Source organism: Salvelinus namaycush, unplaced genomic scaffold (genome assembly GCF_016432855.1).
Source record: "Salvelinus namaycush isolate Seneca unplaced genomic scaffold, SaNama_1.0 Scaffold433, whole genome shotgun sequence".
NCBI lineage: Eukaryota > Metazoa > Chordata > Actinopteri > Salmoniformes > Salmonidae > Salvelinus > Salvelinus namaycush.
This window is the reverse complement of record NW_024061124.1, coordinates 16,205-43,823: the sequence shown is the minus strand read 5'-3', so window position 1 is coordinate 43,823 and position 27,619 is coordinate 16,205. Positions and strand designations below refer to the sequence as shown.

The 27,619-nt window shown below is 44.9% G+C and overlaps 1 protein-coding gene and 1 long non-coding RNA gene across 2 annotated transcripts in view; one reads left to right on the top strand and one right to left on the bottom strand.

Moving 5' to 3' along the window:
- Positions 1 to 90: 90 nt before the first annotated feature.
- On the top strand, positions 91 to 27,587 carry LOC120041305. Its single transcript, XR_005475874.1, has 2 exons — positions 91 to 140; positions 26,868 to 27,587. It is a non-coding gene; the product is annotated as an uncharacterized LOC120041305 (long non-coding RNA).
- Positions 9,261 to 27,619, bottom strand: part of LOC120041304 (NADH dehydrogenase [ubiquinone] flavoprotein 2, mitochondrial-like) — a 30,226-nt gene continuing 11,867 nt past the window's right edge. Inside the window, exons 4-8 of the mRNA XM_038986243.1 lie at positions 27,352 to 27,468; positions 26,906 to 27,074; positions 24,609 to 24,718; positions 18,116 to 18,192; positions 9,261 to 9,566 (exon numbers count right to left, since the gene is read on the bottom strand). Of these exons, the coding sequence (XP_038842171.1) occupies positions 9,473 to 9,566; positions 18,116 to 18,192; positions 24,609 to 24,718; positions 26,906 to 27,074; positions 27,352 to 27,468 (567 nt within the window). The 3' untranslated portion in view covers positions 9,261 to 9,472. The remainder of the gene's footprint in view (positions 9,567 to 18,115; positions 18,193 to 24,608; positions 24,719 to 26,905; positions 27,075 to 27,351; positions 27,469 to 27,619) is intronic.

The window sequence follows — 27,619 nt, the reverse complement described above, 5'->3', positions numbered from 1 at the left end:
TCCCCAGTCCGTCTTTCGTCTTCAAGAAGAAAAAAACCCAGCAAATCATGCAAACGTCGGTCCCATTGGCGGAGAACAGTCATGTGGTCACATGAGTCCTGCCGATCTTTAAAAAAGGGTCTACGTCTGCTGGATAATGGGTATGTCAAGCTATTTACCACATTTTAAACATTTCCCGGAACTGATAGAAAGGCCTCGATACACTAAAAATCTTCGTTAGGGTAGTATGTACATTTAAAGTCGTGTTTTATTGCGTGTATGGATACCGAAATGTGAGTATTTTGCAAGTAAACTTTGGGGTGCATAGGAGAGGGAGAGATGGGTGACGCTGGGCGCTTGACGTCATCTTTTCCGCTCTGCGGCTTGGGAATGTTTTCGAACATGTCGGATGAAGACATAACAGAGAGGTAATCTGACTATGTGCATTCAATTGTCATTTATCTCAATACATAGGCACTGTATTCTAGTTCCGTCCATGTGTTGCATCATTCCTGCCGCTCTATCTATATCGAATTGTTGTGGCGCAGTGATATTTGCATTATGTGGGTATTAAAGCGCATGCGCGATGGGAGAACATTATGAAAGATTGTCTATTATATTGACAAGAGATTCGAGTGCCCGCTCTAACAATGGAAATACATGTCCTCAAAGATGGAAGGCATGAGGGAGGGGACGAGATCAGGTGGGACCATTCTAGCCAATGAGAGGGTAGATACGCGTGTATACAGGCCATAGAGATAGAACTCATCTTTGTATCTGTGTCATTATAGCCTCTGTGACGCTGTTAGCATTGAAAGCTATCTCCATTTTCTTCTTCATTGGCTGATAATTCTCAACTCAAAGGTATCCCCATCCATTTGACACATTTAAAATTGTGGAAGGCCTCAATTGCAATGTCCATGCTAAAAGCGGTTATACCCATCATGAGTCTTCTATCTATCTCTATGACAACAGACAACTCTGATATAAAGTCGTTTTTTCAAACTTGCCAAAATGCCACATGCATCTAGCCTGAAGACTCACGGTACACTGTGACGTCTAATGTCATCTTCACAGAGTCTTGCTGCCCTACTGAACAGACAAGTGAACTTTCTACCGGTGTCGCCCCAGCCTCCCACCTGCTGTGTACCGGAGTCCTCCTAGCTAGCTAACAGTGCCCGGCAGGCAAGGGCAAAGTACACTGTCTACCAGTGTCCTAGCTAGCTACCTATCCTGCCTGCTGTGTCCTAGTTAGCTAGCTAACCAGCTAGCACACAGTGCCATTCGCTCCCGCTTGCCAAACACGTGACCTCGCTATCGTTACAGAACTGCGGGAAAACAGCCCGACAGGCCCGGGGGCAAAGGACACCGGTGTCCTAGCTATCTCTAGTTAGTTACCTATTTTGCCTGCTATGTACCAGAGTCGGAGCTAGCTAGCAGCCAGTGTCCTAAATGCCTGGCGAACAACTGCCCTTGTTAACAGAACTGCGGAAAAACAGTGCCCGACAGGCGAGGGCGAAGGACACTGTCTACCGGTGTGCTAGCTAGCTACCTATCCCGCCTCCTGCTGGCAGTGTACCGGAGTCCTAACTAGCTAGCTAGCACCCAGTGTCCTATATGCCTGCCGAACAACTGCCATCATTAACAGAACTGCTGGAAACAGTGCCCGACAGGCGAGGGCGAAGGACAGTCTGCCTCTTCTTCTGTGGGTTTATCGGCGGTTGGCATCCAATGGTGCATTACCGCCACCTACTGTACTGAAGTGCCCCCGCCTGTGTACCGGAGTCCTAGCTTAAAAATGGACCAATAGAAGCATAAAGAAGGGTTCCTGCAGATGCAAGAACGTCCACATTCAGGAACGCCCGAAGTGCAAAATATTACCTTTTCATTCAAGACAGGATTAATATATTGTTTAAAGTGATAAAACATGTTTTGTTTAGTCACTTTTTTCCTCAACTTGTTTCTCTAACTTTTATAGCAAGTCAAGTTAGCTTGCACTGCAGAGCAGCTAGCTAGCTAGCTAAAAGCTAGGCTAGGTTGAAGATACCACTGTAGCTAGCTAAAAGCTAGGCTAGGTTGAAGATACCACTGTAGCTAGCTAAAAGCTAGGCTAGGTTGAAGATACCACTGTAGCTAGCTAAAAGCTAGGCTAGGTTGAAGATACCACTGTAGCTAGCGACCTCAACCTAATAATTATACAACACAAACGTCATTACCATCACGATAAACTTAAATGGGAGGAGGCAAGTCATAATATAATTGGCTTAGCTACCAATGTATTATATAACATTAATAGTAAAATAGTACTCACTTATCGGAATGGGTAATTGTTTACAAGTTGCTAGCTATCCCATAAAGCAGTCACCGAAAACCACATATTTTCATCGTTTTCTGTGGTTTGACAACTTCCTGCTCTTCGACGGACTCTGGCTGGACGGAAGACAATGCAAAGTTTGGAAAAGTATGCGGTGTCCGTCTCGCAACGGAGCCTTCAACCTCAAGGGGGCGATTCCACTCCGTTGTGGACATCCCCATTGAAATGCATGACATCCGACATAACGTAACAGAGTGCTTATGGGTAAAGCCTTGTTCACATTACCCATGAGTACCCCGTTACTACGGATGTCATGCATTTCAATGGGGACGTCCACAACGGCGTGGAATCGTAACACCCCCTTGCGGTTGAAGGCTCCACTGCGAGACACATTTTCCAAACTTTGCGTCGTCCTCAGTCCAGCCAGAGTCTGTCAGAGATACTTTTGAGGAGATGGGGAAACTCCATTGGAATCGTATTAACGCCCATTGTGTACGTTGCCCATTTGTCGTAATGGGTAGTGCAGTGCATTCAGGGTGATTCTAGGACAAAGAGAGGACTCCTTCAAGGAGTGAATGGGAGTCAATTGGACCCTGGCTCAAAAACCCAGCGTTATCATGAAATTCGTGAACAAGAAATACAACGTTACCATTTTTTTTTTTTTTTGAGATGTGACATAATTAACTTGTTCTCTGTAATATCCTATATCTTTGGAATCGTGACATTACATACTTGAGGGAAATAGGCAGGTTTCTCGACTCAAACTAATTTTGAGAAGGGATTGAATGACGATTAGCTTAGCAACTGTGTGACGCAGCATGACAGAGTGAATGTGATTTGTCTAGTCTGCTGGGTGGGGCGTTATATGTGCCTCCATTCATTACCCAATGGATTTCTTCTCTCCTCCTTTCTCTAATATCTCTGTGTCAGTCGAAGAACAGGAAGTTACCAAACCACAGATGAAAATAAAAATGTGGTTTTCGGTAGGAACTTGTAAACAATTACCCATTCCTATAAATTAGTACTCTTTTTAATAAGCCAAATATAAGCCAATTATGACTGCCTCCCATTCAAGTTTGATGGTAATGACATTTGTTTTTTATTATAATTATTAGGTGGAGGTCGCTAGCTACAGTGGTATCTTCAAACTAGCCTCGCTTTTAGCTAGCTGCTCTGCAGTGCCAGCTAGCTTAACTTGCTATAAAGTTAGAAGCAAGTTGAGGAAAAAGTAACAAAACAAGTTTTATCACCTGAAACAATATTTACCCTGTCTTGAATGAAAAGGTCAAATTTTGCAACCCCCACCAAAAATAAAATATAAATATGTGTATATATATATATTATATACACACACAAAATGACAAAAATGGGGCTTCAGACCAAATTCTTCCAGGTGTGACATAGCATTGGCCGGAGCAAGGAGTCTGGGTAGCCAGGCAAACGTGCATCCACTTATATCAGTGCATTCGTAACAACCTAACCATTACGACATTTCTATTAGATCGAATAAGCCTCACGTAGCGAATTACCAATACATTTTTTGTTGTTGACCAAATTTGACACGCATTGGCTTTCATACAAAAATTCAACATATCATGGGCTTATTTCGGGTGGAATAAAACCTCTTGCTTCGCCTCTTCCTCTCTGACATTATGTTGCAGAAGAGAACAAGCTTAAAATCACAAAGGGGGGGGGGGGGGGGGGGGGGGGGCAGTGGCTAGACACTGCGACTAGCCATCAAGGCTTGAATGGCAGAAGCAGTTGTAACACAAGGGCCTTTTGTGGGGGTTGCGATAGTATTGAACATGAGGGCATTGCATCATATCTATCTATGCTTCAGAAGCGAAGGATCATTCACAGTTTCTGCAGCTCATTGCAGGAGTATTTGTTTACATACAGTACCAGTCAAAAGTTTGGACACACCTACTCATTCAAGGGTTTTTCTTTATTTGTACTCTTTTCTACATTGTAGAATAATAGTGAAGACATCAAAACTATGAAATAACACATAAGGAATCATGTACTAACCAAAAATAGTGTTGAACAAATCAAAATATATTTTAAATTTGAGATTCTTCAAAGTAGCCACCCTTTGCCAAAATGACAGCTTTGCGTACTCTTGGCATTCTCTCAACCAACTTCACCTGGAATGCTTTTCCAACAGTCTTGAATGAGTTCCCACATATGCTGAGCACTTGTTGGCTGCATTTCCTTCACTCTGCGGTCCAACTCATCCCAAACCATCTCAATTGGGTTGAGGTGGGGTGATTGTGGAGGCCAGGTCATCTGATGCAGCACTCCATCACTCTCCTTCTCAAATAGCCCTTACACAGCCTGGAGGTGTGTTGGGTCATTTTCTTGTTGAAAAACAAACGATCGTCCCACTAAGAGCCAACCAGATGGGATATCGCTGCGGTAGCCATGCTGGTTAAGTGTGCCTTGAATTCAGTGTTTAATTATTATAATTTCTTTTTACTTTTACCTCTTTCTCCCCAATTTCATGATATCCAATTGGTAGTTACAGTCTTGTCTCATCGCTGCAACTCCCGTACGGACTCAGGAGAGGTGAAGGTCGAGAGCCATGCGTCCTCGGAAACGACCCAATCAAGCCGGATTGCTTCTTGACACAATGCCCGCTTAATCCGGAAGCCAGCCACTCCACTGTGTCAGAGGAAACACCGTACACCTGGCGACCGTGTCAGCGTGCATGCGCCTGGCCCGCCACAGCAGTCGCTAGAGCGTGATGGGACAAGGACATTCCTGCCGGCCAAATCCTCCCCTAACCTGGACGACATTGGGCCAATTGTGCGCCGCCCCATGGGTCTCCCAGTCGCGGTCGGCTGCGACAGAGCCTGGACTCGAACCAGGATCTCTTGTGGCACAGCTAGCAACTGCGATGCACTGTGCCACTCGGGAGGCCTCGCCTTGAATTCTAAATAAATCAGTGTCACCAGCAAAGCACCTCCATGCTTCACAGTGGGAACCACACATGCAGAGATCATCCGTTCACCTACTCTGCGTCTCACAAAGACATGGCGGTTGGAACCAAAAATCTCACATTTACTCATCAGACCAAAGGTCAGATTTCTATCGGGCTAACGTCCATTGCTCTTGTTTCTTGGCCAAAGCAAGTCTCTTCTTCTTATTGGTGTCCTTTGGTAGTGGTTTCTTTGCTGTAATTCGACCATGAAGGCCTGATTCATGCTGTCTCTAGTTAACTCTAATGAACTTATCCTCTGCAGCAGAGGTAACTCTGGGTCGTCCTTTACCTTTTGGCGGTCCTCATGAGCCAGTTTCATCATAGCGCTTGACGGTTTTTGCGACTGCACTTGAAGAAACTTTGAAAGTTCTTGAAATTTTCCAGATTGACTGACCTTCATGTCTTAAAGTAAGGATGGACTGTCGTTTCTCTTTGTTTATTTCAGCTCTTCTTGCCATCATGTAGACTTGAGCTGTATTCGAATACCCATTCTAACATACTTCATACTATTAGTTCATTTTAGTATACTGGAAACTAACGGTATCCTTTCAGTTGAGCTACGCCTGTCTTCCGGAAGTTGATGCTGTTGCTATGCAACCGCTTGTTAGTTTAACAATTTACTAGCTAAACATTTTACGATTTCGGGTTTGTTCGTAAATTCAATCTGGAGTGCCAGAGTTCGCTCTGGGCGTTCGTAAATCCAGAGCGTTTCACTCTCGGAGCGTTCAGAGCGCACACTGGACGCTCTGGCGGAGGAGTACGGTTGATCCGAGGGTTCAACTGTAGTCAAGCACCAAAGCTAACTGGCTAACGTTGGCTAGCTACTTCCAGACACAAATGAGATAAAACCTCACTCTGACCATTTTACTTCCCCTAGCAGAGCTGGTTAGGCTGTTTGTATTATCCAGAGCGTTGGTGACCAACTGTGCTGCTGGCAAAAATTAAATTACGCTTTTTTTTTTGACCGACGTTTACAGACACCGGCCACATTCAACGGGTATTGAGCGTTCGTAAATTCATCAGTTGTTCTGCGGGAGAGTGCTCTGAAATCAGAGTAGATAGCTAAGTGGTATAGTCGTACGATTCAATGGCTAATCAAGTCAATAAACGTTGGGTAGTTAGTTAATATACTGCCTGGCATGTTCGATTTATTAGTAGCTAACATACCGCTGTAATGCTAATGCGGTTCATAAGGATAGAGTAGCTAACATACCGGTACATACTGCTGTAATGCTATGAGGTTCATAAGGATAGAGTAGCTAACATACCGGTACATACTGCTGTAATGCTATGTGGTTCGTAAGGATAGAGTAGCTAACATACCGGTACATACTGCTGTAATGCTATGAGGTTCGTAAGGATAGAGTAGCTAACATACCGGTACATACTGCTGTAATGCTATGTGGTTTGTAAGGATAGAGTAGCTAACATACCGGTACATACTGCTCTAATGCTATGAGGTTCGTAAGGATAGAGTAGCTAACATACCGGTACATACTGCTGTAATGCTATGTGGTTCATAAGGATAGAGTAGCTAACATACCGGTACATACTGCTCTAATGCTATGTGGTTCGTAAGGATAGAGTAGCTAACATACCGGTACATACTGCTGTAATGCTATGAGGTTCGTAAGGATAGAGTAGCTAACATACCGGTACATACTGCTGTAATGCTATATGGTTCATAAGGATAGAGTAGCTAACATACCGGTACATACTGCTCTAATGCTATGTGGTTCGTAAGGATAGAGTAGCTAACATACCGGTACATACTGCTGTAATGCTATGTGGTTAGTAAGGATAGAGTAGCTAACATACCGGTACATACTGCTGTAATGCTATGTGGTTCATAAGGATAGAGTAGCTAACATACCGGTACATACTGCTCTAATGCTATGAGGTTCGTAAGGATAGAGTAGCTAACATACCGGTACATACTGCTGTAATGCTATGTGGTTCGTAAGGATAGAGTAGCTAACATACCGGTACATACTGCTGTAATGCTATGAGGTTCGTAAGGATAGAGTAGCTAACATACCTGGTACATACTGCTGTAATGCTATGCTATGTGGTTCATAAGGATAGAGTAGCTAACATACCGGTACATACTGCTCTAATGCTATGAGGTTCGTAAGGATAGAGTAGCTAACATACCGCTGTAATGCTATGTGGTTCATAAGGATAGAGTAGCTAACATACCGGTACATACTGCTCTAATGCTATGTGGTTCATAAGGATAGAGTAGCTAACATACCGGTACATACTGCTGTAATGCTATGCTATGTGGTTCATAAGGATAGAGTAGCTAACATACCGGTACATACTGCTGTAATGCTATGAGGTTCGTAAGGATAGAGTAGCTAACATACCGGTACATACTGCTCTAATGCTATGAGGTTCGTAAGGATAGAGTAGCTAACATACCGCTGTAATGCTATGTGGTTCATAAGGATAGAGTAGCTAACATACCGGTACATACTGCTGTAATGCTATGCGGTTCATAAGGATAGAGTAGCTAACATACCGGTACATACTGCTGTAATGCTATGAGGTTCGTAAGGATAGAGTAGCTAACATACTGGTACATACTGCTCTAATGCTATGTGGTTCATAAGGATAGAGTAGCTAACATACCGGTACATACTGCTGTAATGCTATGAGGTTCGTAAGGATAGAGTAGCTAACATACCGCTGTAATGCAATGTGGTTCATAAGGATAGAGTAGCTAACATACCGCTACATACTGCTGTAATGATATGCTATGTGGTTCATAAGGATAGAGTAGCTAACATACCGGTACATACTGCTGTAATGCTATGCTATGTGGTTCATAAGGATAGAGTAGCTAACATACTGGTACATACTGCTCTAATGCTATGTGGTTCATAAGGATAGAGTAGCTAACATACCGGTACATACTGCTGTAATGCTATGCTATGTGGTTCATAAGGATAGAGTAGCTAACATACCGGTACATACTGCTGTAATGCTATGAGGTTCGTAAGGATAGAGTAGCTAACATACCGGTACATACTGCTGTAATGCTATATGGTTCGTAAGGACAGCGTAGCTAACAAATTGTCAGCCAACATAAGGTGTAACATACGTATTTGAAAAGGCATTACATTTTTCAACATATGACATATTGTTATGAGCAATGAATTTGTATCTGCTCTCGTCTGACTTTGGCTGCATATTTTCCGCCATTTTTAATCTAATCTGAAAATGTGAAACCACGCCCATTTTCTGATTAATTGCATTATAGGCCCTATAAGCACGGAAATAGTATCCACTGCATTTATATTTAGTACGTCATCTGGGAACTTTTGGCATACTAACTATGACCAATAAGTTTACTATATACTCAATTCACTTAACAAATAGTACAGTTAGGGAAGGTAGTATGAGTATTCGAACACAGCTTCGGTCTTACCAAATAGGGCTATCTTCTGTATACCACCCCTACCTTGTCACAAGGCACACCTGTTAATTGAAAAGCATTCCAGGTGACTACCTCATGAAGCTGGTTGAGGGAATGCCAGGAGTGTGCAAAGTTGTCATTAAGTCAAAAGGTGGCTACTTTGAAGAATCTCAAATATAAAACATTTTGCTTTAATACTTTTGTTTACATGTGTTATTATAGTATAGAAAATAGTAAAATAAAAAGATAAACCCTGGAATGACTAGGTGTGTCCACTTTTGACTGGTACTGTATGCATTTTACCCCATTTTAATTGATGCTCTTAATAAGAATACATTTCTGTGTGAGGCTTGTGGCAACTTTAACAAATTCACATATGAAATCCTATTCTTTCTGGCAGTTTTCTTTTTGTACTTTTTTAAAATTATTAGTTGTTCCTTGATCTGCATGTTGACAGTGTAGTAAACGCTTTCTAATAGAAATACTGTATCAACCTAGATTTATCTTTGAGACAGTGTCTTATCTATCTAAATTGACACACAAGGAGACAGTCTGACACCCATGAGCACAAGTACATTGACATTTTATTTACAATATTACATTATTTCCACTGAAGTTAGGTGTTCCCCTGAACAGTACCGTTCTTATTACAGTATAATATATATATATATTTTTTTAAAGGCATCCGATACAGTGCACTACTTTGAACTGGAACCTTATGGGCTTCCGTAGTGCACTGTATAGGGGCTAGGGAGGTGTTGAAATACACTGTAGGTCTCTATAGATCAGCTCTGACACCGAAACCAGGTCCAGGGGGAGGCTCAGACAGACTCGTCAGTCCTCCTGCTGGCTCGCAGGAGAAACGCCCGTTCCTGGAAGATAAAAATAAAAGAATGTGAGTCTATATACAGTATATTTCATTCTAGATTAAACAATCAAACCCTGGTCAAGTGTATCATTAGTACTTTAATTCACTGATAAAACATGGCATCCTATTGCAGCCTGATCTCCAAAGCCTGGAATATGTTTTTTAAAAAGTATTTAACCGGGTAGGCCAGTTGAGAACAAGTTCTCATTTATCAAGATGTATGTTAAAAAATAATGTATTTAAATATGGTTCGGTAAAATACATTTTTATTTTTAAATACAGTAAAAACCAACTAGTAGTATTCAACCATCAACCCTGTGTGTGTGTGTGTAACAAGCACTAGTGATTGTCTAACATTTATTAGGGATGTGCCTCTCTCCTTTCATGAACCATTCTTTACGCATCTATATACACATGGGCTCTGTTACGATACAGGAACGTTAACTTTAGGCTGACCCCGTTTAGTCGAGTTTGTTTTAGTCCAGCAGTAACAGAACAATGAATGAAATGGCCTCTTGGACTGCACGGACACCACCTGACCCCCCCCCCTCCGTTTTTTTTACACTGCTGCTACTCGCTGTGTATTATCTATGCACCGGGTTGGGTAGGTTACTTTCTAAATGTAATCCATTAGTTACTAGTTACCTGTCCAATTGTAAAATCCGTAACGGGAACTTTTTGATTACCCCAAACTCAGTAACATAAATCTGATTATTCAGTTACTTTTAGATTACTTTCCCCTTAAGAGGCATTAGAAGAAGACACAAAATGTATATGTTACCAATTGAGCCACATCTATTGCAGAATAAATCTGTTAAAGTTGACATAACTGGCCATATATGGATGTTAAATTGTACTTTGTTGGTTATGTAGGCTTCTTCTAACCCATCGCTTTCTACTACATAATAATACATTTAAATTAGACTTTGGTTTTTAATGTAAAGATATCAGAATTCCAGTCATTCCAATAAATGTTATACCCCTTGATCTTCAAGAACAGGACTTGGAAATATAGATTATCCAAATAGTTTTATCTGAGCATGACCCCAAAACTAAGGACTTATTAACCAGCCCTACTCTGTTGTCTACGATTGTGTTGTCATGGACGACTGATTGGGCTCATTGATTCCAGTTAAAAAATGAACGCTGAGCTCATGGAATGGCATGCTTAGAGCACTACTGAAAAGGGCTATTTACATGTGGAAAATCTATACCATATTCTGCATTTGCTACAGGAACATATTGTTTACCTTTTAGTTGGTGACACTATATCGTGATAATATGCAACCGTTTAAAGGGCAAATCTGTTTTAGGTAAAAAGCTGAGGGGATGGGCCTGGAGAAATGTAACCAGTCTCAGATTAATAGATAGAGCTATGGATGCAAGGACTGACCATCCATGATATCAAAATGAGTTTTAACCATGTTATGAGGCTATACAGTGTTTGTTTACATTTACACTGTTTACAAACATTGGAGGAGAACAAGCTTCTATTCTGGGTTCTGATGAAATGTTGACAGTAGAACTGAACTCATGAGGCATTTATAAGTTACATTCTTCAAGAATTAATATATCTATGTAGCAACTACAGATTTGCCCCTTTATGTCGGTCAAAAGTGTTTCCAGTTTGAGCACGTGTCTATTAGGCCTATGGATTTATATATCTTATCATCATGAATTAGATTGATCAATAAAAGCCCCACTTTTATTCCATAGGCTGGGATCCGCACTATGCAGCTGTTGCAAGAGCACATTTTTCACTGGCTCTCGACCGGTTTCAAAAACAATGATTGACAGGCAGCGTAAACTTCTTGGGTTCAAATACACATTTAGATTTGTGAACAGCCATCCACAACAACCACAATCCGGAAGACACAAATAGCTAAATGAGAGAGCAGCAGTGTGATTCACATCAATGCTCTATGTAGATATAAATAATAAGTGATATCCGTATCGCCGTAGACTACAACACTGATGTCATCCTTTACCTCCAAGTGTTTATTCAAGTTGGATAATCTTTGGATGCCGACAGCAGTCGCACCATTGGAAGACAGTTTGGGCTGTAGCCTACAAAAAAGCCTATTCCTGCTCTTTTCCCGCGATCCATCAAACACATTTGGTGTGTCATCATAGTGTTCTCTGATTGGTGGTCATCGTAGTGGTCTCTGATTGGTGGTCTGAGACTCAGGTGGAACAAACTTCAACTTGCGCCTTTTTTCAATGCTGATTTGAATGTCATTGAAAAAAGAAAAGTGTCTTTTTTTTTTTGCACAAACATTTTTTATTTTCTTAATTTAACTAGGCAAGTCAGTTAATTAAAGAATAAATTCTTATTTACAATGACGGCCTACTCCGGACAAATCCTCCGCTAGCCCAGACGACGCTGGGCCAATTATGAGCCGCCCTATGGGACTCCCAATCACGTCCGGTTGTGATACAGCCCGGGTTCGAACCAGGGTATGTAGTGACGCCCCTAGCACTGAGATGCTGCGCCACTCGGGGAAACATATTTTCTGAATTTATAAGTAATCTCGTTTTTGAAAAGTATCTGATAAACACAAACTCACTTCCTTGACAACAACGCTGCTCCCCGAAGCACAAGAAGCATGAATGTCCTGACTTCTGCTGAGGTCGTATCACAGTAAATACTGCACGGCCAATGCAGACGTTAGATTGATCATGTAGCGCCCAGATCCACGTCCCTCTCCACAATGCACGTCTCTCCCGCCAACTTGTGCACATTCGTTTCATAACTTCATTGTTTGTTAGTGTCTATCAATTCCCCATTACATGTGTCACCAGTACTACATCTACCATTCATTCATAGAATTTCTCATCTACAATGTTTGTTACTTTGGTTACGGTCATTTCTCTTCATTCTTTCTACATTATTGTTCCAGTCTTCACAATGTCAGAGTGGACACATTGTGCGCTCTGCAAACAATGTAACACTTGTGAAAAACACTTTGTTTTATTTAATTCCATCAATTTATTTGTCTTTTGTTTGGAGCGCTCCTGTGAATGAGTCAGGACGAGCACAAAGAAGTAGGCCTATAGGCTACCTGGCCTGATTACACATAGAAGTAGACCTATAGGCTACCTGGCCTGATTACACATAGAAGTAGACCTATAGGCTACCTGGCCTGATTACACATAGAAGTAGGCCTATAGGCTACCTGGCCTGATTACACATAAAGTAGGCCTATAGACTACCTGGCCCTGATTACACATAGAAGTAGACCTATAGGCTACCTGGCCTGATTACACATAGAAGTAGGTCTATAGGCTACCTGGCCTGATTACACATAAAGTAGGCCTATAGACTACCTGGCCCTGATTACACATAGAAGTAGACCTATAGGCTACCTGGCCTGATTACACATAGAAGTAGACCTATAGGCTACCTGGCCTGATTACACATAGAAGTAGACCTATAGGCTACCTGGCCTGATTACACATAGAAGTAGACCTATAGGCTACCTGGCCTGATTACACATAGAAGTAGACCTATAGGCTACCTGGCCTGATTACACATAAAGTAGGCCTATAGACTACCTGGCCCTGATTACACATAGAAGTAGACCTATAGGCTACCTGGCCTGATTACACATAGAAGTAGGCCTATAGGCTACCTGGCCTGATTACACATAGAAGTAGACCTATAGGCTACCTGGCCTGATTACACATAGAAGTAGGCCTATAGGCTACCTGGCCTGCGTGCAAACCTAGGCATATAAATGTTCCCATTTGGGGATCTGATAGTATTTCTGATTGGCTTAAATCGCACCACCACTAATGAGCTGTGAAGCTTCTCAAAGTCATGTTTTCTTCACCTCAAACAGAAAGCGAACGAAGTCGGTTTTTACATCAGCTGAGAAAGACAATAGTTCCTCAACGTATTTGAAAGATCTTTCCAGCTCTCTCCCTTTTGATAACCACTCGGAGTGAAAGGGAACAATGTCATGCTCTGATCCAAAGGAAACCCCATACAAATAGGTCTACCAGATTACCTCTTATCAGTGCTCGACTTGGACTGAAATATGCAATGGTGGAAGAAGTACCCAATTGTAAATGTATAGCTACCCTAATAGAAAGTTACTCAAGTCACCAAGTAAAATAGTACTTGAGTGAAGTAAATCAAACTATTTGGTTTTAAATATACTGAAGTATATTTTAGCAATTACATTTACTTTTTATACTTAAGTATCAAAAGTAGAAATAAAGTATAAATCATTTCAAATTCCTTATATTAAGCAAAGCAGACGGTAAAATGTTATTGTTTTTTTTAAATGTATGGATAGCCAGGAGGGACACTCCAACACTCAGACATTATTTACAGATAGCCAGGAGGGACACTCCAACACTCAGACATTATTACAGATAGCCAGGGGCACACTCCAACACTCAAAGATTATTTACAGATAGCCAGGGGCACACTCCAACACTCAAAGATTATTTACAGATAGCCAGGGGCACACTCCAACACTCAAAGATTATTTACAGATAGCCAGGGGTACACTCCAACACTCAAAGATTATTTACAGATAGCCAGGGGCACACTCCAACACTCAAAGATTATTTACAGATAGCCAGGGGAACACTACAACACTCAGACATTATTTACAGATAGCCAGGGGCACACTCCAACACTCAAAGATTATTTACAGATAGCCAGGGGCACACTCCAACACTCAAAGATTATTTACAGATAGCCAGGGGCACACTCCAACACTCAAAGATTATTTACAGATAGCCAGGGGCACACTCCAACACTCAAAGATTATTTACAGATAGCCAGGGGCACACTCCAACACTCAGACATCATTACAGATAGCCAGGGGCACACTCCAACACTCAGACATCATTACAGATAGCCAGGGACACACTCCAACACTCAGACATTATTACAGATAGCCAGGGGCACACTCCAACACTCAGACATCATTACAGATAGCCAGGGGCACACTCCAACACTCAGACATTATTACAGATAGCCAGGGGCACACTCCAACACTCAGACATTATTACAGATAGCCAGGGGCACACTCCAACACTCAGACATTATTTACAGATAGCCAGGGGCACACTCCAACACTCAAAGATTATTTACAGATAGCCAGGGGCACACTCCAACACTCAGATTATTTACAGATAGCCAGGGACACACTCCAACACTCAAAGATTATTTACAGATAGCCAGGGGCACACTACAACACTCAGACATTATTTACAGATAGCCAGGGGCACACTCCAACACTCAGACATCATTACAGATAGCCAGGGGCACACTCCAACACTCAGACATTATTTACAGATAGCCAGGGGTACACTCCAACACTCAGACATTATTTACAGATAGCCAGGGGTACACTCCAACACTCAGACATTATTACAGATAGCCAGGGGCACACTCCAACACTCAAAGATTATTTACAGATAGCCAGGGGAACACTACAACACTCAGACATTATTTACAGATAGCCAGGGGCACACTCCAACACTCAAAGATTATTTACAGATAGCCAGGGGCACACTCCAACACTCAAAGATTATTTACAGATAGCCAGGGGCACACTCCAACACTCAAAGATTATTTACAGATAGCCAGGGGCACACTCCAACACTCAAAGATTATTTACAGATAGCCAGGGGCACACTCCAACACTCAAAGATTATTTACAGATAGCCAGGGGCACACTCCAACACTCAGACATCATTACAGATAGCCAGGGGCACACTCCAACACTCAGACATCATTACAGATAGCCAGGGGCACACTCCAACACTCAGACATTATTACAGATAGCCAGGGGCACACTCCAACACTCAGACATTATTACAGATAGCCAGGGGCACACTCCAACACTCAGACATTATTTACAGATAGCCAGGGGCACACTCCAACACTCAAAGATTATTTACAGATAGCCAGGGGCACACTACAACACTCAGACATTATTTACAGATAGCCAGGGGCACACTCCAACACTCAGACATCATTACAGATAGCCAGGGGCACACTCCAACACTCAGACATTATTTACAGATAGCCAGGGGTACACTCCAACACTCAGACATTATTTACAGATAGCCAGGGGTACACTCCAACACTCAGACATTATTACAGATAGCCAGGGGCACACTCCAACACTCAGATTATTTACAGATAGCCAGGGGCACACTCCAACACTCAAAGATTATTTACAGATAGCCAGGGGCACACTCCAACACTCAAAGATTATTTACAGATAGCCAGGGGCACACTCCAACACTCAAAGATTATTTACAGATAGCCAGGGGCACACTCCAACACTCAAAGATTATTTACAGATAGCCAGGGGAACACTCCAACACTCAGACATTATTTACAGATAGCCAGGGGCACACTCCAACACTCAGACATTATTTACAGATAGCCAGGGGTACACTCCAACACTCAGACATTATTTACAGATAGCCAGGGGTACACTCCAACACTCAGACATTATTACAGATAGCCAGGGGAACACTCCATCACTCAGACATCATTTACAGATATCCAGGGACACACTCAAACATCATTTACAGATAGCCAGGGGCACACTCCAACACTCCAACATTATTTACAGATAGCCAGGGGCACACTCAGACATCATTTACAGAAGATGCATGTGTGTTTAGTAAGTCCGCCAGACCAGAGGCAGTAGGGATGACTACGTGTTCTCTTGATAAGTGGGTCAATTTCCCTGTCCTGCTAAGCCTTCTAAATGTAACGAGTACTTTGGGTTGTCAGGGAAAATGTATGGAGTTAAAAAGTACAATATTTTCTTTGGGAATATAGTGAAGTAAATGTAAAAATAGTCAAAAATATAAAAAGTAAAGTACAGATACCCCAAAAAACGACTTTAAGTATTTTACACCACTGGAAATAAGTTCTGGTGATCATTTTTGGGTGCTGGTACTGTTTATATTTAGGTGGTCCACAATACTGTTGAGCTGATATTCTATAAGAGGAACAGGACCGTAAGCAGTAGAAAATGTGAGGTGCCGGTACGCTGCTCTGGTGAGCTCCTGCCAAGGTCAAGCACTGCTTCTTATCCTGTGCGCAAATAGCCTACAGCTGTGGAAACTGAGCGGCCCTGAATATTTGATACATTGTTGCAAGTTCGCTTGGCAAGCTGACCCAAGTTACTTGACACAATGTTTCTACTTCATTGCAGACAGGCCCTGTAGCCAATGTGATTTATAGGATATTTTCTACCTGCGGGGCTGCAATGTTTTTATTTGTTGGCTTTATGTAGACTATTTTTACATAATGGCATTTGCAATAGAAATTACTTTTTAGGATTATAATTTTTCATTGAGATATGAAGACATTATTATAAATTCAATGAAACTATTTCACAAAAATGTGCATTTGAAAACCATAACTGTAGAAGTGGTCAGACAAATTGGCGTTCCACATGAGAAAAGGTTGCCGACTCATGTAGCCTATTACTACACAGTTACTACACAGTTACTACAGTTACTACACAGTGACTACGCAGTGACTACGCAGTGACTACGCAGTGACTACACAGTTACTACAGTTACAATGCAGTTACTACAGTTACAATGCAGTTACTACAGTTACAATGCAGTTACTACGCAGTTACAATGCAGTTACTACGCAGTTACAGGCATAAAGTTCGATAAGGATGCTGAACTGAAGGAGAGGACGTATCACTTCAGTCATAACAGATAGGAGATATTTTCGGGGGGGAAACTGAGTAAAAACATTAGTGAACCGACGATTTTTCATAACTTTTGAATCTGTTTTCTTACCCATGCATGCTTAATTTGGATCGGTTTGAGCTCCCGAAACCAGTGCACTACTATCTTAAACATTTGAACCAGGGACCGATGGTGAAATCGTTATGTCCCTAAACAGTCTTTATAGTCCCCTGCTAGACCAGTAACATAATGCCGTTACATGGACAGGAAGAGCACCAGTCCAGTACTAGTCTTTATAGTTCCCTGCTAGACCAGTAACATAATGCCACTACATGGACAGGAAGAGCACCAGTCCAGTACTAGTCTTCATAGTCCCCTGCTAGACCAGTAACATAATGCCACTACATGGACAGGAAGAGCACCAGTCCAGTACTAGTCTTTATAGTTCCCTGCTAGACCAGTAACATAATGCTGTTACATGGACAGGAAGAGCACCAGTCCAGTACTAGTCTTTATAGTCCCCTGCTAGACCAGTAACATAATGCCACTGCATGGACAGGAAGAGCACCAGTCCAGTACTAGTCTTTATAGTCCCCTGCTAGACCAGTAACATAATGCCATTACATGGACAGGAAGAGCACCAGTCCAGTACTAGTCTTTATAGTCCCCTGCTAGACCAGTAACATAATGCTGTTACATGGACAGGAAGAGCACCAGTCCAGTACTAGTCTTTATAGTCCCCTGCTAGACCAGTAACATAATGCCGTTACATGGACAGGAAGAGCACCAGTCCAGTACTAGTCTTTATAGTTCCCTGCTAAACAACAGGCTGTTTGTATTCAGGAGGATAGACGTTCATACCTGGGCCCAGGCGGAGGGACGTTCCCAGCTTTCAGCTCATCAATGATCTGATCCATGTCTTTTGGACTCAGGTCTTCCTGGAAAGCAGAGGACAGAAACATCACAATAACATCCTATCGCCACAACACCAGTCCATTTACCCAGTAACGCCACGACGCCAGTCCATTTACCCGGTAACGCCACGACGCCAGTCTATTTTACCCGGTAACGCCACGACGCCAGTCCATTTTACCCGGTAACGCCACGACGCCAGTCCATTTTACCCGGTAACGCCACGACGCCAGTCCATTTTACCCGGTAACGCCACGACGCCAGTCCATTTTACCCGGTAACGCCACGACGCCAGTCCATTTTACCCGGTAACGCCACGACGCCAGTCCATTTTACCCGGTAACGCCACGACGCCAGTCCATTTTACCCGGTAACGCCACGACGCCAGTCCATTTTACCCGGTAACGCCACGACGCCAGTCCATTTTACCCGGTAACGCCACGACGCCAGTCCATTTTACCCGGTAACGCCACGACGCCAGTCCATTTTACCCGGTAACGCCACGACGCCAGTCCATTTTACCCGGTAACGCCACGACGCCAGTCCATTTTACCCGGTAACGCCACGACGCCAGTCCATTTTACCGGTAACGCCACGACGCCAGTCCATTTTACCCGGTAACGCCACGACGCCAGTCCATTTTACCCGGTAACGCCACGACGCCAGTCCATTTTACCCGGTAACGCCACGACGCCAGTCCATTTTACCCGGTAACGCCACGACGCCAGTCCATTTTACCCGGTAACGCCACGACGCCAGTCCATTTTACCCGGTAACGCCACGACGCCAGTCCATTTTACCCGGTAACGCCACGACGCCAGTCCATTTTACCCGGTAACGCCACGACGCCAGTCCATTTTACCCGGTAACGCCACGACGCCAGTCCATTTTACCCGGTAACGCCACGACGCCAGTCCATTTTACCCGGTAACGCCACGACGCCAGTCCATTTTACCCGGTAACGCCACGACGCCAGTCCATTTTACCCGGTAACGCCACGACGCCAGTCCATTTTACCCGGTAACGCCACGACGCCAGTCCATTTTACCCGGTAACGCCACGACGCCAGTCCATTTTACCCGGTAACGCCACGACGCCAGTCCATTTTACCCGGTAACGCCACGACGCCAGTCCATTTTACCCGGTAACGCCACGACGCCAGTCCATTTTACCCGGTAACGCCACGACGCCAGTCCATTTTACCCGGTAACGCCACGACGCCAGTCCATTTTACCCGGTAACGCCACGACGCCAGTCCATTTTACCCGGTAACGCCACGACGCCAGTCCATTTTACCCGGTAACGCCACGACGCCAGTCCATTTTACCCGGTAACGCCACGACGCCAGTCCATTTTACCCGGTAACGCCACGACGCCAGTCCATTTTACCCGGTAACGCCACGACGCCAGTCCATTTTACCCGGTAACGCCACGACGCCAGTCCATTTTACCCGGTAACGCCACGACGCCAGTCCATTTTACCCGGTAACGCCACGACGCCAGTCCATTTTACCCGGTAACGCCACGACGCCAGTCCATTTTACCCGGTAACGCCACGACGCCAGTCCATTTTACCCGGTAACGCCACGACGCCAGTCCATTTTACCCGGTAACGCCACGACGCCAGTCCATTTTACCCGGTAACGCCACGACGCCAGTCCATTTTACCCGGTAACGCCACGACGCCAGTCCATTTTACCCGGTAACGCCACGACGCCAGTCCATTTTACCCGGTAACGCCACGACGCCAGTCCATTTTACCCGGTAACGCCACGACGCCAGTCCATTTTACCCGGTAACGCCACGACGCCAGTCCATTTTACCCGGTAACGCCACGACGCCAGTCCATTTTACCCGGTAACGCCACGACGCCAGTCCATTTTACCCGGTAACGCCACGACGCCAGTCCATTTTACCCGGTAACGCCACGACGCCAGTCCATTTTACCCGGTAACGCCACGACGCCAGTCCATTTTACCCGGTAACGCCACGACGCCAGTCCATTTTACCCGGTAACGCCACGACGCCAGTCCATTTACCCGGTAACGCCACGACGCCAGTCCATTTTACCCGGTAACGCCACGACGCCAGTCCATTTTACCCGGTAACGCCACGACGCCAGTCCATTTTACCCGGTAACGCCACGACGCCAGTCCATTTTACCCGGTAACGCCACGACGCCAGTCCATTTTACCCGGTAACGCCACGACGCCAGTCCATTTTACCCGGTAACGCCACGACGCCAGTCCATTTTACCCGGTAACGCCACGACGCCAGTCCATTTTACCCGGTAACGCCACGACGCCAGTCCATTTTACCCGGTAACGCCACGACGCCAGTCCATTTTACCCGGTAACGCCACGACGCCAGTCCATTTTACCCGGTAACGCCACGACGCCAGTCCATTTTACCCGGTAACGCCACGACGCCAGTCCATTTTACCCGGTAACGCCACGACGCCAGTCCATTTTACCCGGTAACGCCACGACGCCAGTCCATTTTACCCGGTAACGCCACGACGCCAGTCCATTTTACCCGGTAACGCCACGACGCCAGTCCATTTACCCGGTAACGCCACGACGCCAGTCCATTTAACCCGGTAACGCCACGACGCCAGTCCATTTAACCCGGTAACGCCACGACGCCAGTCCATTTAACCCGGTAACGCCACGACGCCAGTCCATTTTAACCCGGTAACGCCACGACGCCAGTCCATTTAACCCGGTAACGCCACGACGCCAGTCCATTTAACCCGGTAACGCCACGACGCCAGTCCATTTAACCCGGTAACGCCACGACGCCAGTCCATTTAACCCGGTAACGCCACGACGCCAGTCCATTTAACCCGGTAACGCCACGACGCCAGTCCATTTAACCCGGTAACGCCACGACGCCAGTCCATTTAACCCGGTAACGCCACGACGCCAGTCCATTTAACCCGGTAACGCCACGACGCCAGTCCATTTAACCCGGTAACGCCACGACGCCAGTCCATTTAACCCGGTAACGCCACGACGCCAGTCCATTTAACCCGGTAACGCCACGACGCCAGTCCATTTAACCCGGTAACGCCACGACGCCAGGTCCATTTAACCCGGTAACGCCACGACGCCAGTCCATTTAACCCGGTAACGCCACGACGCCAGTCCATTTAACCCGGTAACGCCACGACGCCAGTCCATTTAACCCGGTAACGCCACGACGCCAGTCCATTTAACCCGGTAACGCCACGACGCCAGTCCATTTAACCCGGTAACGCCACGACGCCAGTCCATTTTACCCGGTAACGCCACGACGCCAGTCCATTTTACCCGGTAACGCCACGACGCCAGTCCATTTTACCCGGTAACGCCACGACGCCAGTCCATTTACCCGGTAACGCCACGACGCCAGTCCATTTTACCCGGTAACGCCACGACGCCAGTCCATTTAACCCGGTAACGCCACGACGCCAGTCCATTTAACCCGGTAACGCCACGACGCCAGTCCATTTACCCAGTAACGCCACGACGCAGTCCATTTTACCCGGTAACGCCACGACGCCAGTCCATTTTACCCGGTAACGCCACGACGCCAGTCCATTTTACCCGGTAACGCCACGACGCCAGTCCATTTTACCCGGTAACGCCACGACGCCAGTCCATTTTACCCGGTAACGCCACGACGCCAGTCCATTTTACCCGGTAACGCCACGACGCCAGTCCATTTTACCCGGTAACGCCACGACGCCAGTCCATTTTAACCCGGTAACGCCACGACGCCAGTCCATTTAACCCGGTAACGCCACGACGCCAGTCCATTTAACCCAGTAACGCCACGACGCCAGTCCATTTAACCCAGTAACGCCACGACGCCAGTCCATTTAACCCAGTAACGCCACGACGCCAGTCCATTTAACCCAGTAACGCCACGACGCCAGTCCATTTAACCCAGTAACGCCACGACGCCAGTCCATTTAACCCAGTAACGCCACGACGCCAGTCCATTTAACCCAGTAACGCCACGACGCCAGTCCATTTAACCCAGTAACGCCACGACGCCAGTCCATTTACCCAGTAACGCCACGACGCCAGTCCATTTACCCAGTAACGCCACGACGCCAGTCCATTTACCCAGTAACGCCACGACGCCAGTCCATTTACCCAGTAACGCCACGACGCCAGTCCATTTACCCAGTAACGCCACGACGCCAGTCCATTTACCCAGTAACGCCACAACGCCAGTCCATTTACCCAGTATAACTATTCTAACACATCAAAATCATTACATTGATACAGTGTTTGATATGCAAGCCGTGATACTTCAAACCTTATATTTGTATTTCTATTTGACTTCCGCTTTGTAGTGAGCTGTACTGCCTTAGTGGTTTTCAACTAACAGACGGTAGTAACGGAGACCGACTAACAGACGGTAGTAACGGAGACCGACTAACAGACGGTAGTAACGGAGACCGACTAACAGACGGTAGTAACGGAGACCGACTAACAGACGGTAGTAACGGAGACCGACTAACAGACGGTAGTAACGGAGACCGACTAACAGACGGTAGTAACGGAGACCGACTAACAGACGGTAGTAACGGAGACCGACTAACAGACGGTAGTAACGGAGACCGACTAACAGACGGTAGTAACGGAGACCGACTAACAGACGGTAGTAACGGAGACCGACTAACAGACGGTAGTAACGGAGACCGACTAACAGACGGTAGTAACGGAGACCGACTAACAGACGGTAGTAACGGAGAACCGGAGACCGACTAACAGACTGTAGTAACGGAGAACCGGAGACCGACTAACAGACTGTACTAACGGAGAACTGGAGACCGACTAACAGACTGTACTAACGGAGAACTAGAGACCGACTAACAGACGGTAGTAACGGAGAACTAGAGACCGACTAACAGACGGTAGTAACGGAGACCGACTAACAGACGGTAGTAACGGAGACCGACTAACAGACTGTAGTAACGGAGAACTAGAGACCGACTAACAGACGGTAGTAACGGAGAACTAGAGACCGACTAACAGACGGTAGTAACGGAGAACTAGAGACCGACTAACAGACGGTAGTAACGGAGAACTAGAGACCGACAAACAGACGGTGGTAACGGAGACCGACTAACAGACGGTAGTAACGGAGAACTAGAGACCGACTAACAGACGGTAGTAACGGAGAACTAGAGACCGACTAACAGACGGTAGTAACGGAGAACTAGAGACCGACTAACAGACGGTAGTAACGGAGAACTAGAGACCGACTAACAGACGGTAGTAACGGAGAACTAGAGACCGACTAACAGACGGTGGTAACGGAGACAAAAGGAGACCGACTAACAGACGGTAGTAACGGAGACCGACTAACAGACGGTAGTAGCGGAGACCGACTAACAGACGGTAGTAACGGAGACCGACTAACAGACGGTAGTAGCGGAGACCGACTAACAGACGGTAGTAACGGAGACCGACTAACAGACGGTAGTAACGGAGACCGACTAACAGACGGTAGTAACGGAGACCGACTAACAGACGGTAGTAACGGAGACCGACTAACAGACGGTAGTAACGGAGACCGACTAACAGACGGTAGTAGCGGAGACCGACTAACAGACGGTAGTAACGGAGAACTGAGACCGACTAACAGACGGTACTAACGGAGAACTAGAGACCGACTAACAGACGGTAGTAACGGAGAACTAGAGACCGACTAACAGACGGTAGTAACGGAGAGTCATTGTGCATCAAGCGTTATTTCTACCCCAAGTGCTGATCAAATCTGATTGGAAGTTGCTCTGGATAAAAGCATCTGCTAATGACAATGTTATGTGTATAGTTATAGTCAAACAGAATAACGTACTCACCCAGTAGTAGTCGAACTACACTGAGTGTACAAAACATTAGGAACACCTGCTCTTTCCAAGACAGACTGACAAGGTGAAAGCTATGATCCCTTATTGATGTCACTTGTTAAATCCACTTCAAATCAGTGTAGATGAAGGGGAGGAGACGGGTTAAAGAAGGATTTTTAAGCCTTGAGACAATTGAGACATGGATTGTGTATGTGTGCCATTCAGAGGGTGAACGGACAAGACAACATATTTAAGTGCCTTTGAACAGGGTATGGTAGTAGGTGCCAGGCGCATTGGTTTGAGGGTGTCAACAACTGCAAAGCTGCTGGGTTTTTCCACTCAACAGTTTCCTGTGTGTGTCAAGAATGGTCCACCACCCAAAAAGACATCCAGCCAAGTTAACACAACTGTGGGAAGCGTTGGAGTCAACATGGGCCAGCACTTGACACCTTGAAGAGTCCATGCCCCGACTAACTGAGGCTGTTCTGAGGGCAAAACAGGGTGTGCAACTCAATATTAGGAAGGTGTTCCTAATGTTTTGTCCACTCCGTGTATATCGTTGTTGTTTTTTGTGTGAAGCCGAGAGTAACTCACGTAGTAGTTGTCGTTGATCTGGACCATGGGGGCGTTAACACAGGCACCAAGACACTCCACCTCTATTAGAGAGAACAGCTTGTCTGACGTCATCCCTCCTACCTTGATCCCTGAGGGAAAAAATAAATAAATAATTATAGGTCAAATGTAGCCATTTTTTAATCTCAATATCTAAATGTTTTCTGGGTAACTATTAGCATCACCTTGAATGTTTTAATTGAAAATGGTAAAAATAAAAAATACAAAAATAGCTTCTTAGCAAAGAGCAATTTCTTAAGCAAGAATTTAGCTAGGACTGTTTGGGAATGGTCTGAGTGGGGAGGGGAAAAGTGAAAATTTGCTGTTATTGGCAGAGAAGTTTGGAACTCTTTCTGATTGGTCTATTAACTCATTTACTGCCTGGTGATGTCACAATGCAGGCCAAAACTCCATCCCACCAAAACAGGTTGAAATGTCAGGTGGTCTTTTCTAACAGCTCTTACACTAAAGGGGCATTATCATCATTTTCACAGTATTATTCCAACCTCTGTGTGGAGATATAAAAACACAAAACAATCATGTTTTTCATTACACTGGGCCTTTAACATAGTACTAATTACACTGATCTGATGGAAGAATTGGTGAACTGGTATGTCGGGTCTCAGATCTGTTGGTATTGTTACCTAATCCATTCCTTAAGGAGCTGGCAACAGACCAGAAACTGACAGGCACCCAGGCTATATTAAAAGAGCCCAGAAGCGGACAGGCACCCAGGCTATATTAAAAGAGCCCAGAAGCAGACAGGCACCCAGGCTATATTAAAAGAGCCCAGAAGCGGACAGGCACCCAGGCTATATTAAAAGAGCCCAGAAGCAGACAGGCACCCAGGCTATATTAAAAGAGCCCAGAAGCGGACAGGCACCCAGGCTATATTAAAAGAGCCCAGAAGCAGACAGGCACCCAGGCTATATTAAAAGAGCCCAGAAGCGGACAGGCACCCAGGTTATATTAAAAGAGCCCAGAAGCAGACAGGCACCCAGGCTATATTAAAAGAGCCCAGAAGCGGACAGGCACCCAGTCTAGGATCTTGACACTGTAAAAGCAACTATTGGAACAAACTTCAAATTCTATTATTGCCTAATATGTCTACCTATCATGGTTAGATAATAGAACAATGAAAGCTGTGTCTACCTATCATGGTTAGATAATAGAAGAATGATTAAAATACAATACATACAACATACTAATAGTTTTCCTCCACAGCTAGCTTGAAGCGTCTGTGTACACATCTACACAGAGAACAACAATATAAAAACACGACATGTAAAGCGTTGGTCCCATGTTTCATGTGCTGAAATAAAAGATTCAAGACAAGTTCTCTAAAATGTTGTGAAACACATTTGTTTACATCCCTGTTAGTAAGCATTTATTATTTGCCAAGATAATCCATCCACCTGACAGCTGTGGCATATCAAGAAACGGATTAAACAGCATGATCATTACACAGGTGCACCTTGTGCTGGGGACCGTTTTTTTTTTTTTTACACAACACAATGCCACAGATGTTCTAGTTGAGGGAGCAATTGACATGCTGACTGACTGCAGGACTGTCGACCAGAACTGTTGCCAGAGAATTGAATGTTAATTTCTCTACTATAAGCCGTCGTTTTAGAGAATTTGTCAGTACGTCCAACCGGCCTCACATCCACAGACCACGTGTATGGCGTTGTGTGAACGATCGGTTTGCTGACTCTAACGTTGTGAACAGAGTGCCCCATGGTGGCGGTGAGGTTATGGTATGGGCAGACATAAGCTACGGACAACGAACACAATTGCATTTTATCGACGGCAGTTTGAATGGCGAGATCCTGAGGCCCAACAGGCCCCAGTCAACAGCCTGATCAACTCTATGTGATGGAAGTGTGTCACGCTGCATGAGGCAAATGGTGGCCACACCAGATACTGACTGGTTTTCTGATCCACACCCCTACCTCATTTTAAGGGATCTGTGACCAACAAAAGCATATATGTATTCCCAGTCATGTGAAATCCATAGATTAGGACCTAATTCATTTATTTCAATTAACGGATTTCTTTACATGAACTGTAACTCAGTAAAATCTTTGAAATTGTCGCGTTTCTATTTTTGTTTTTGGATAAACTGTTTTATCCCTGATGTTTTTGTATTGCAGAACATCTACTTCCATATTGTTCATCTGTCATAATATACGCAGTCAAGACATCTGTTTTCCATCTCCACTTTAATCCCCTTCATTCTAGGTCCGTCTGTGAACCAAACGGGACAGTTGATCTCTTACCCAGTTTGTTCTGGATGGCCTCCAGGATGCTGTCGGAGTCGCAAAGCATGCAGGGAGTTGTAGTGCAGATCTGGATGTGGTACTTGCCCACCGGTTGCCTCAGGAACATGGTGTAGAACGTCGCTACCTCATAGATCCTCATCGGAGGGACCTCAAGCACCTCGGCCACCTGGGAGAAGAGAGGGGGAAACAATTCTGAAAAATGAAGGCTCGTGGACAGGAGGATCGTTAATCCAATCATGGATGGAGTACTGAACACGCCCCAGGTCTACACAGATTCTGTCGATTTATATGGTTCTACAAATCAACGTATTTTAAAACGGCGCATTCTAAATCATGGCTACTTAAAGTAATTTGTTGCTAAAAAAGCACAAAAAAATGAACATACTCTATTCTAAAAACAGACAGATGGCCTCAGGATGTTGATTGATAGATTGATGAATGACCTTGTTCATGGCTGAGATGGGGAGCCATCCATGCTGTCTCTGAGCCAGGTCCAACACGGGGATGGTGGCGGCCTGCTTGTGGCCCTCGGGGTACATACTAACGATAGCATCAATCCTCTAAAAAAACGACGACAAACAGCTTTCATTAGTGTTTCATACATGATGTCCATAAGAACAGAGAATGTGACCTTTTCAAAACGATTTAAAAGATGTGATAAAGTGATGGTTTCAACGTTGTGAGTCTTTGATGTGCAGGTATTTCTCTAAT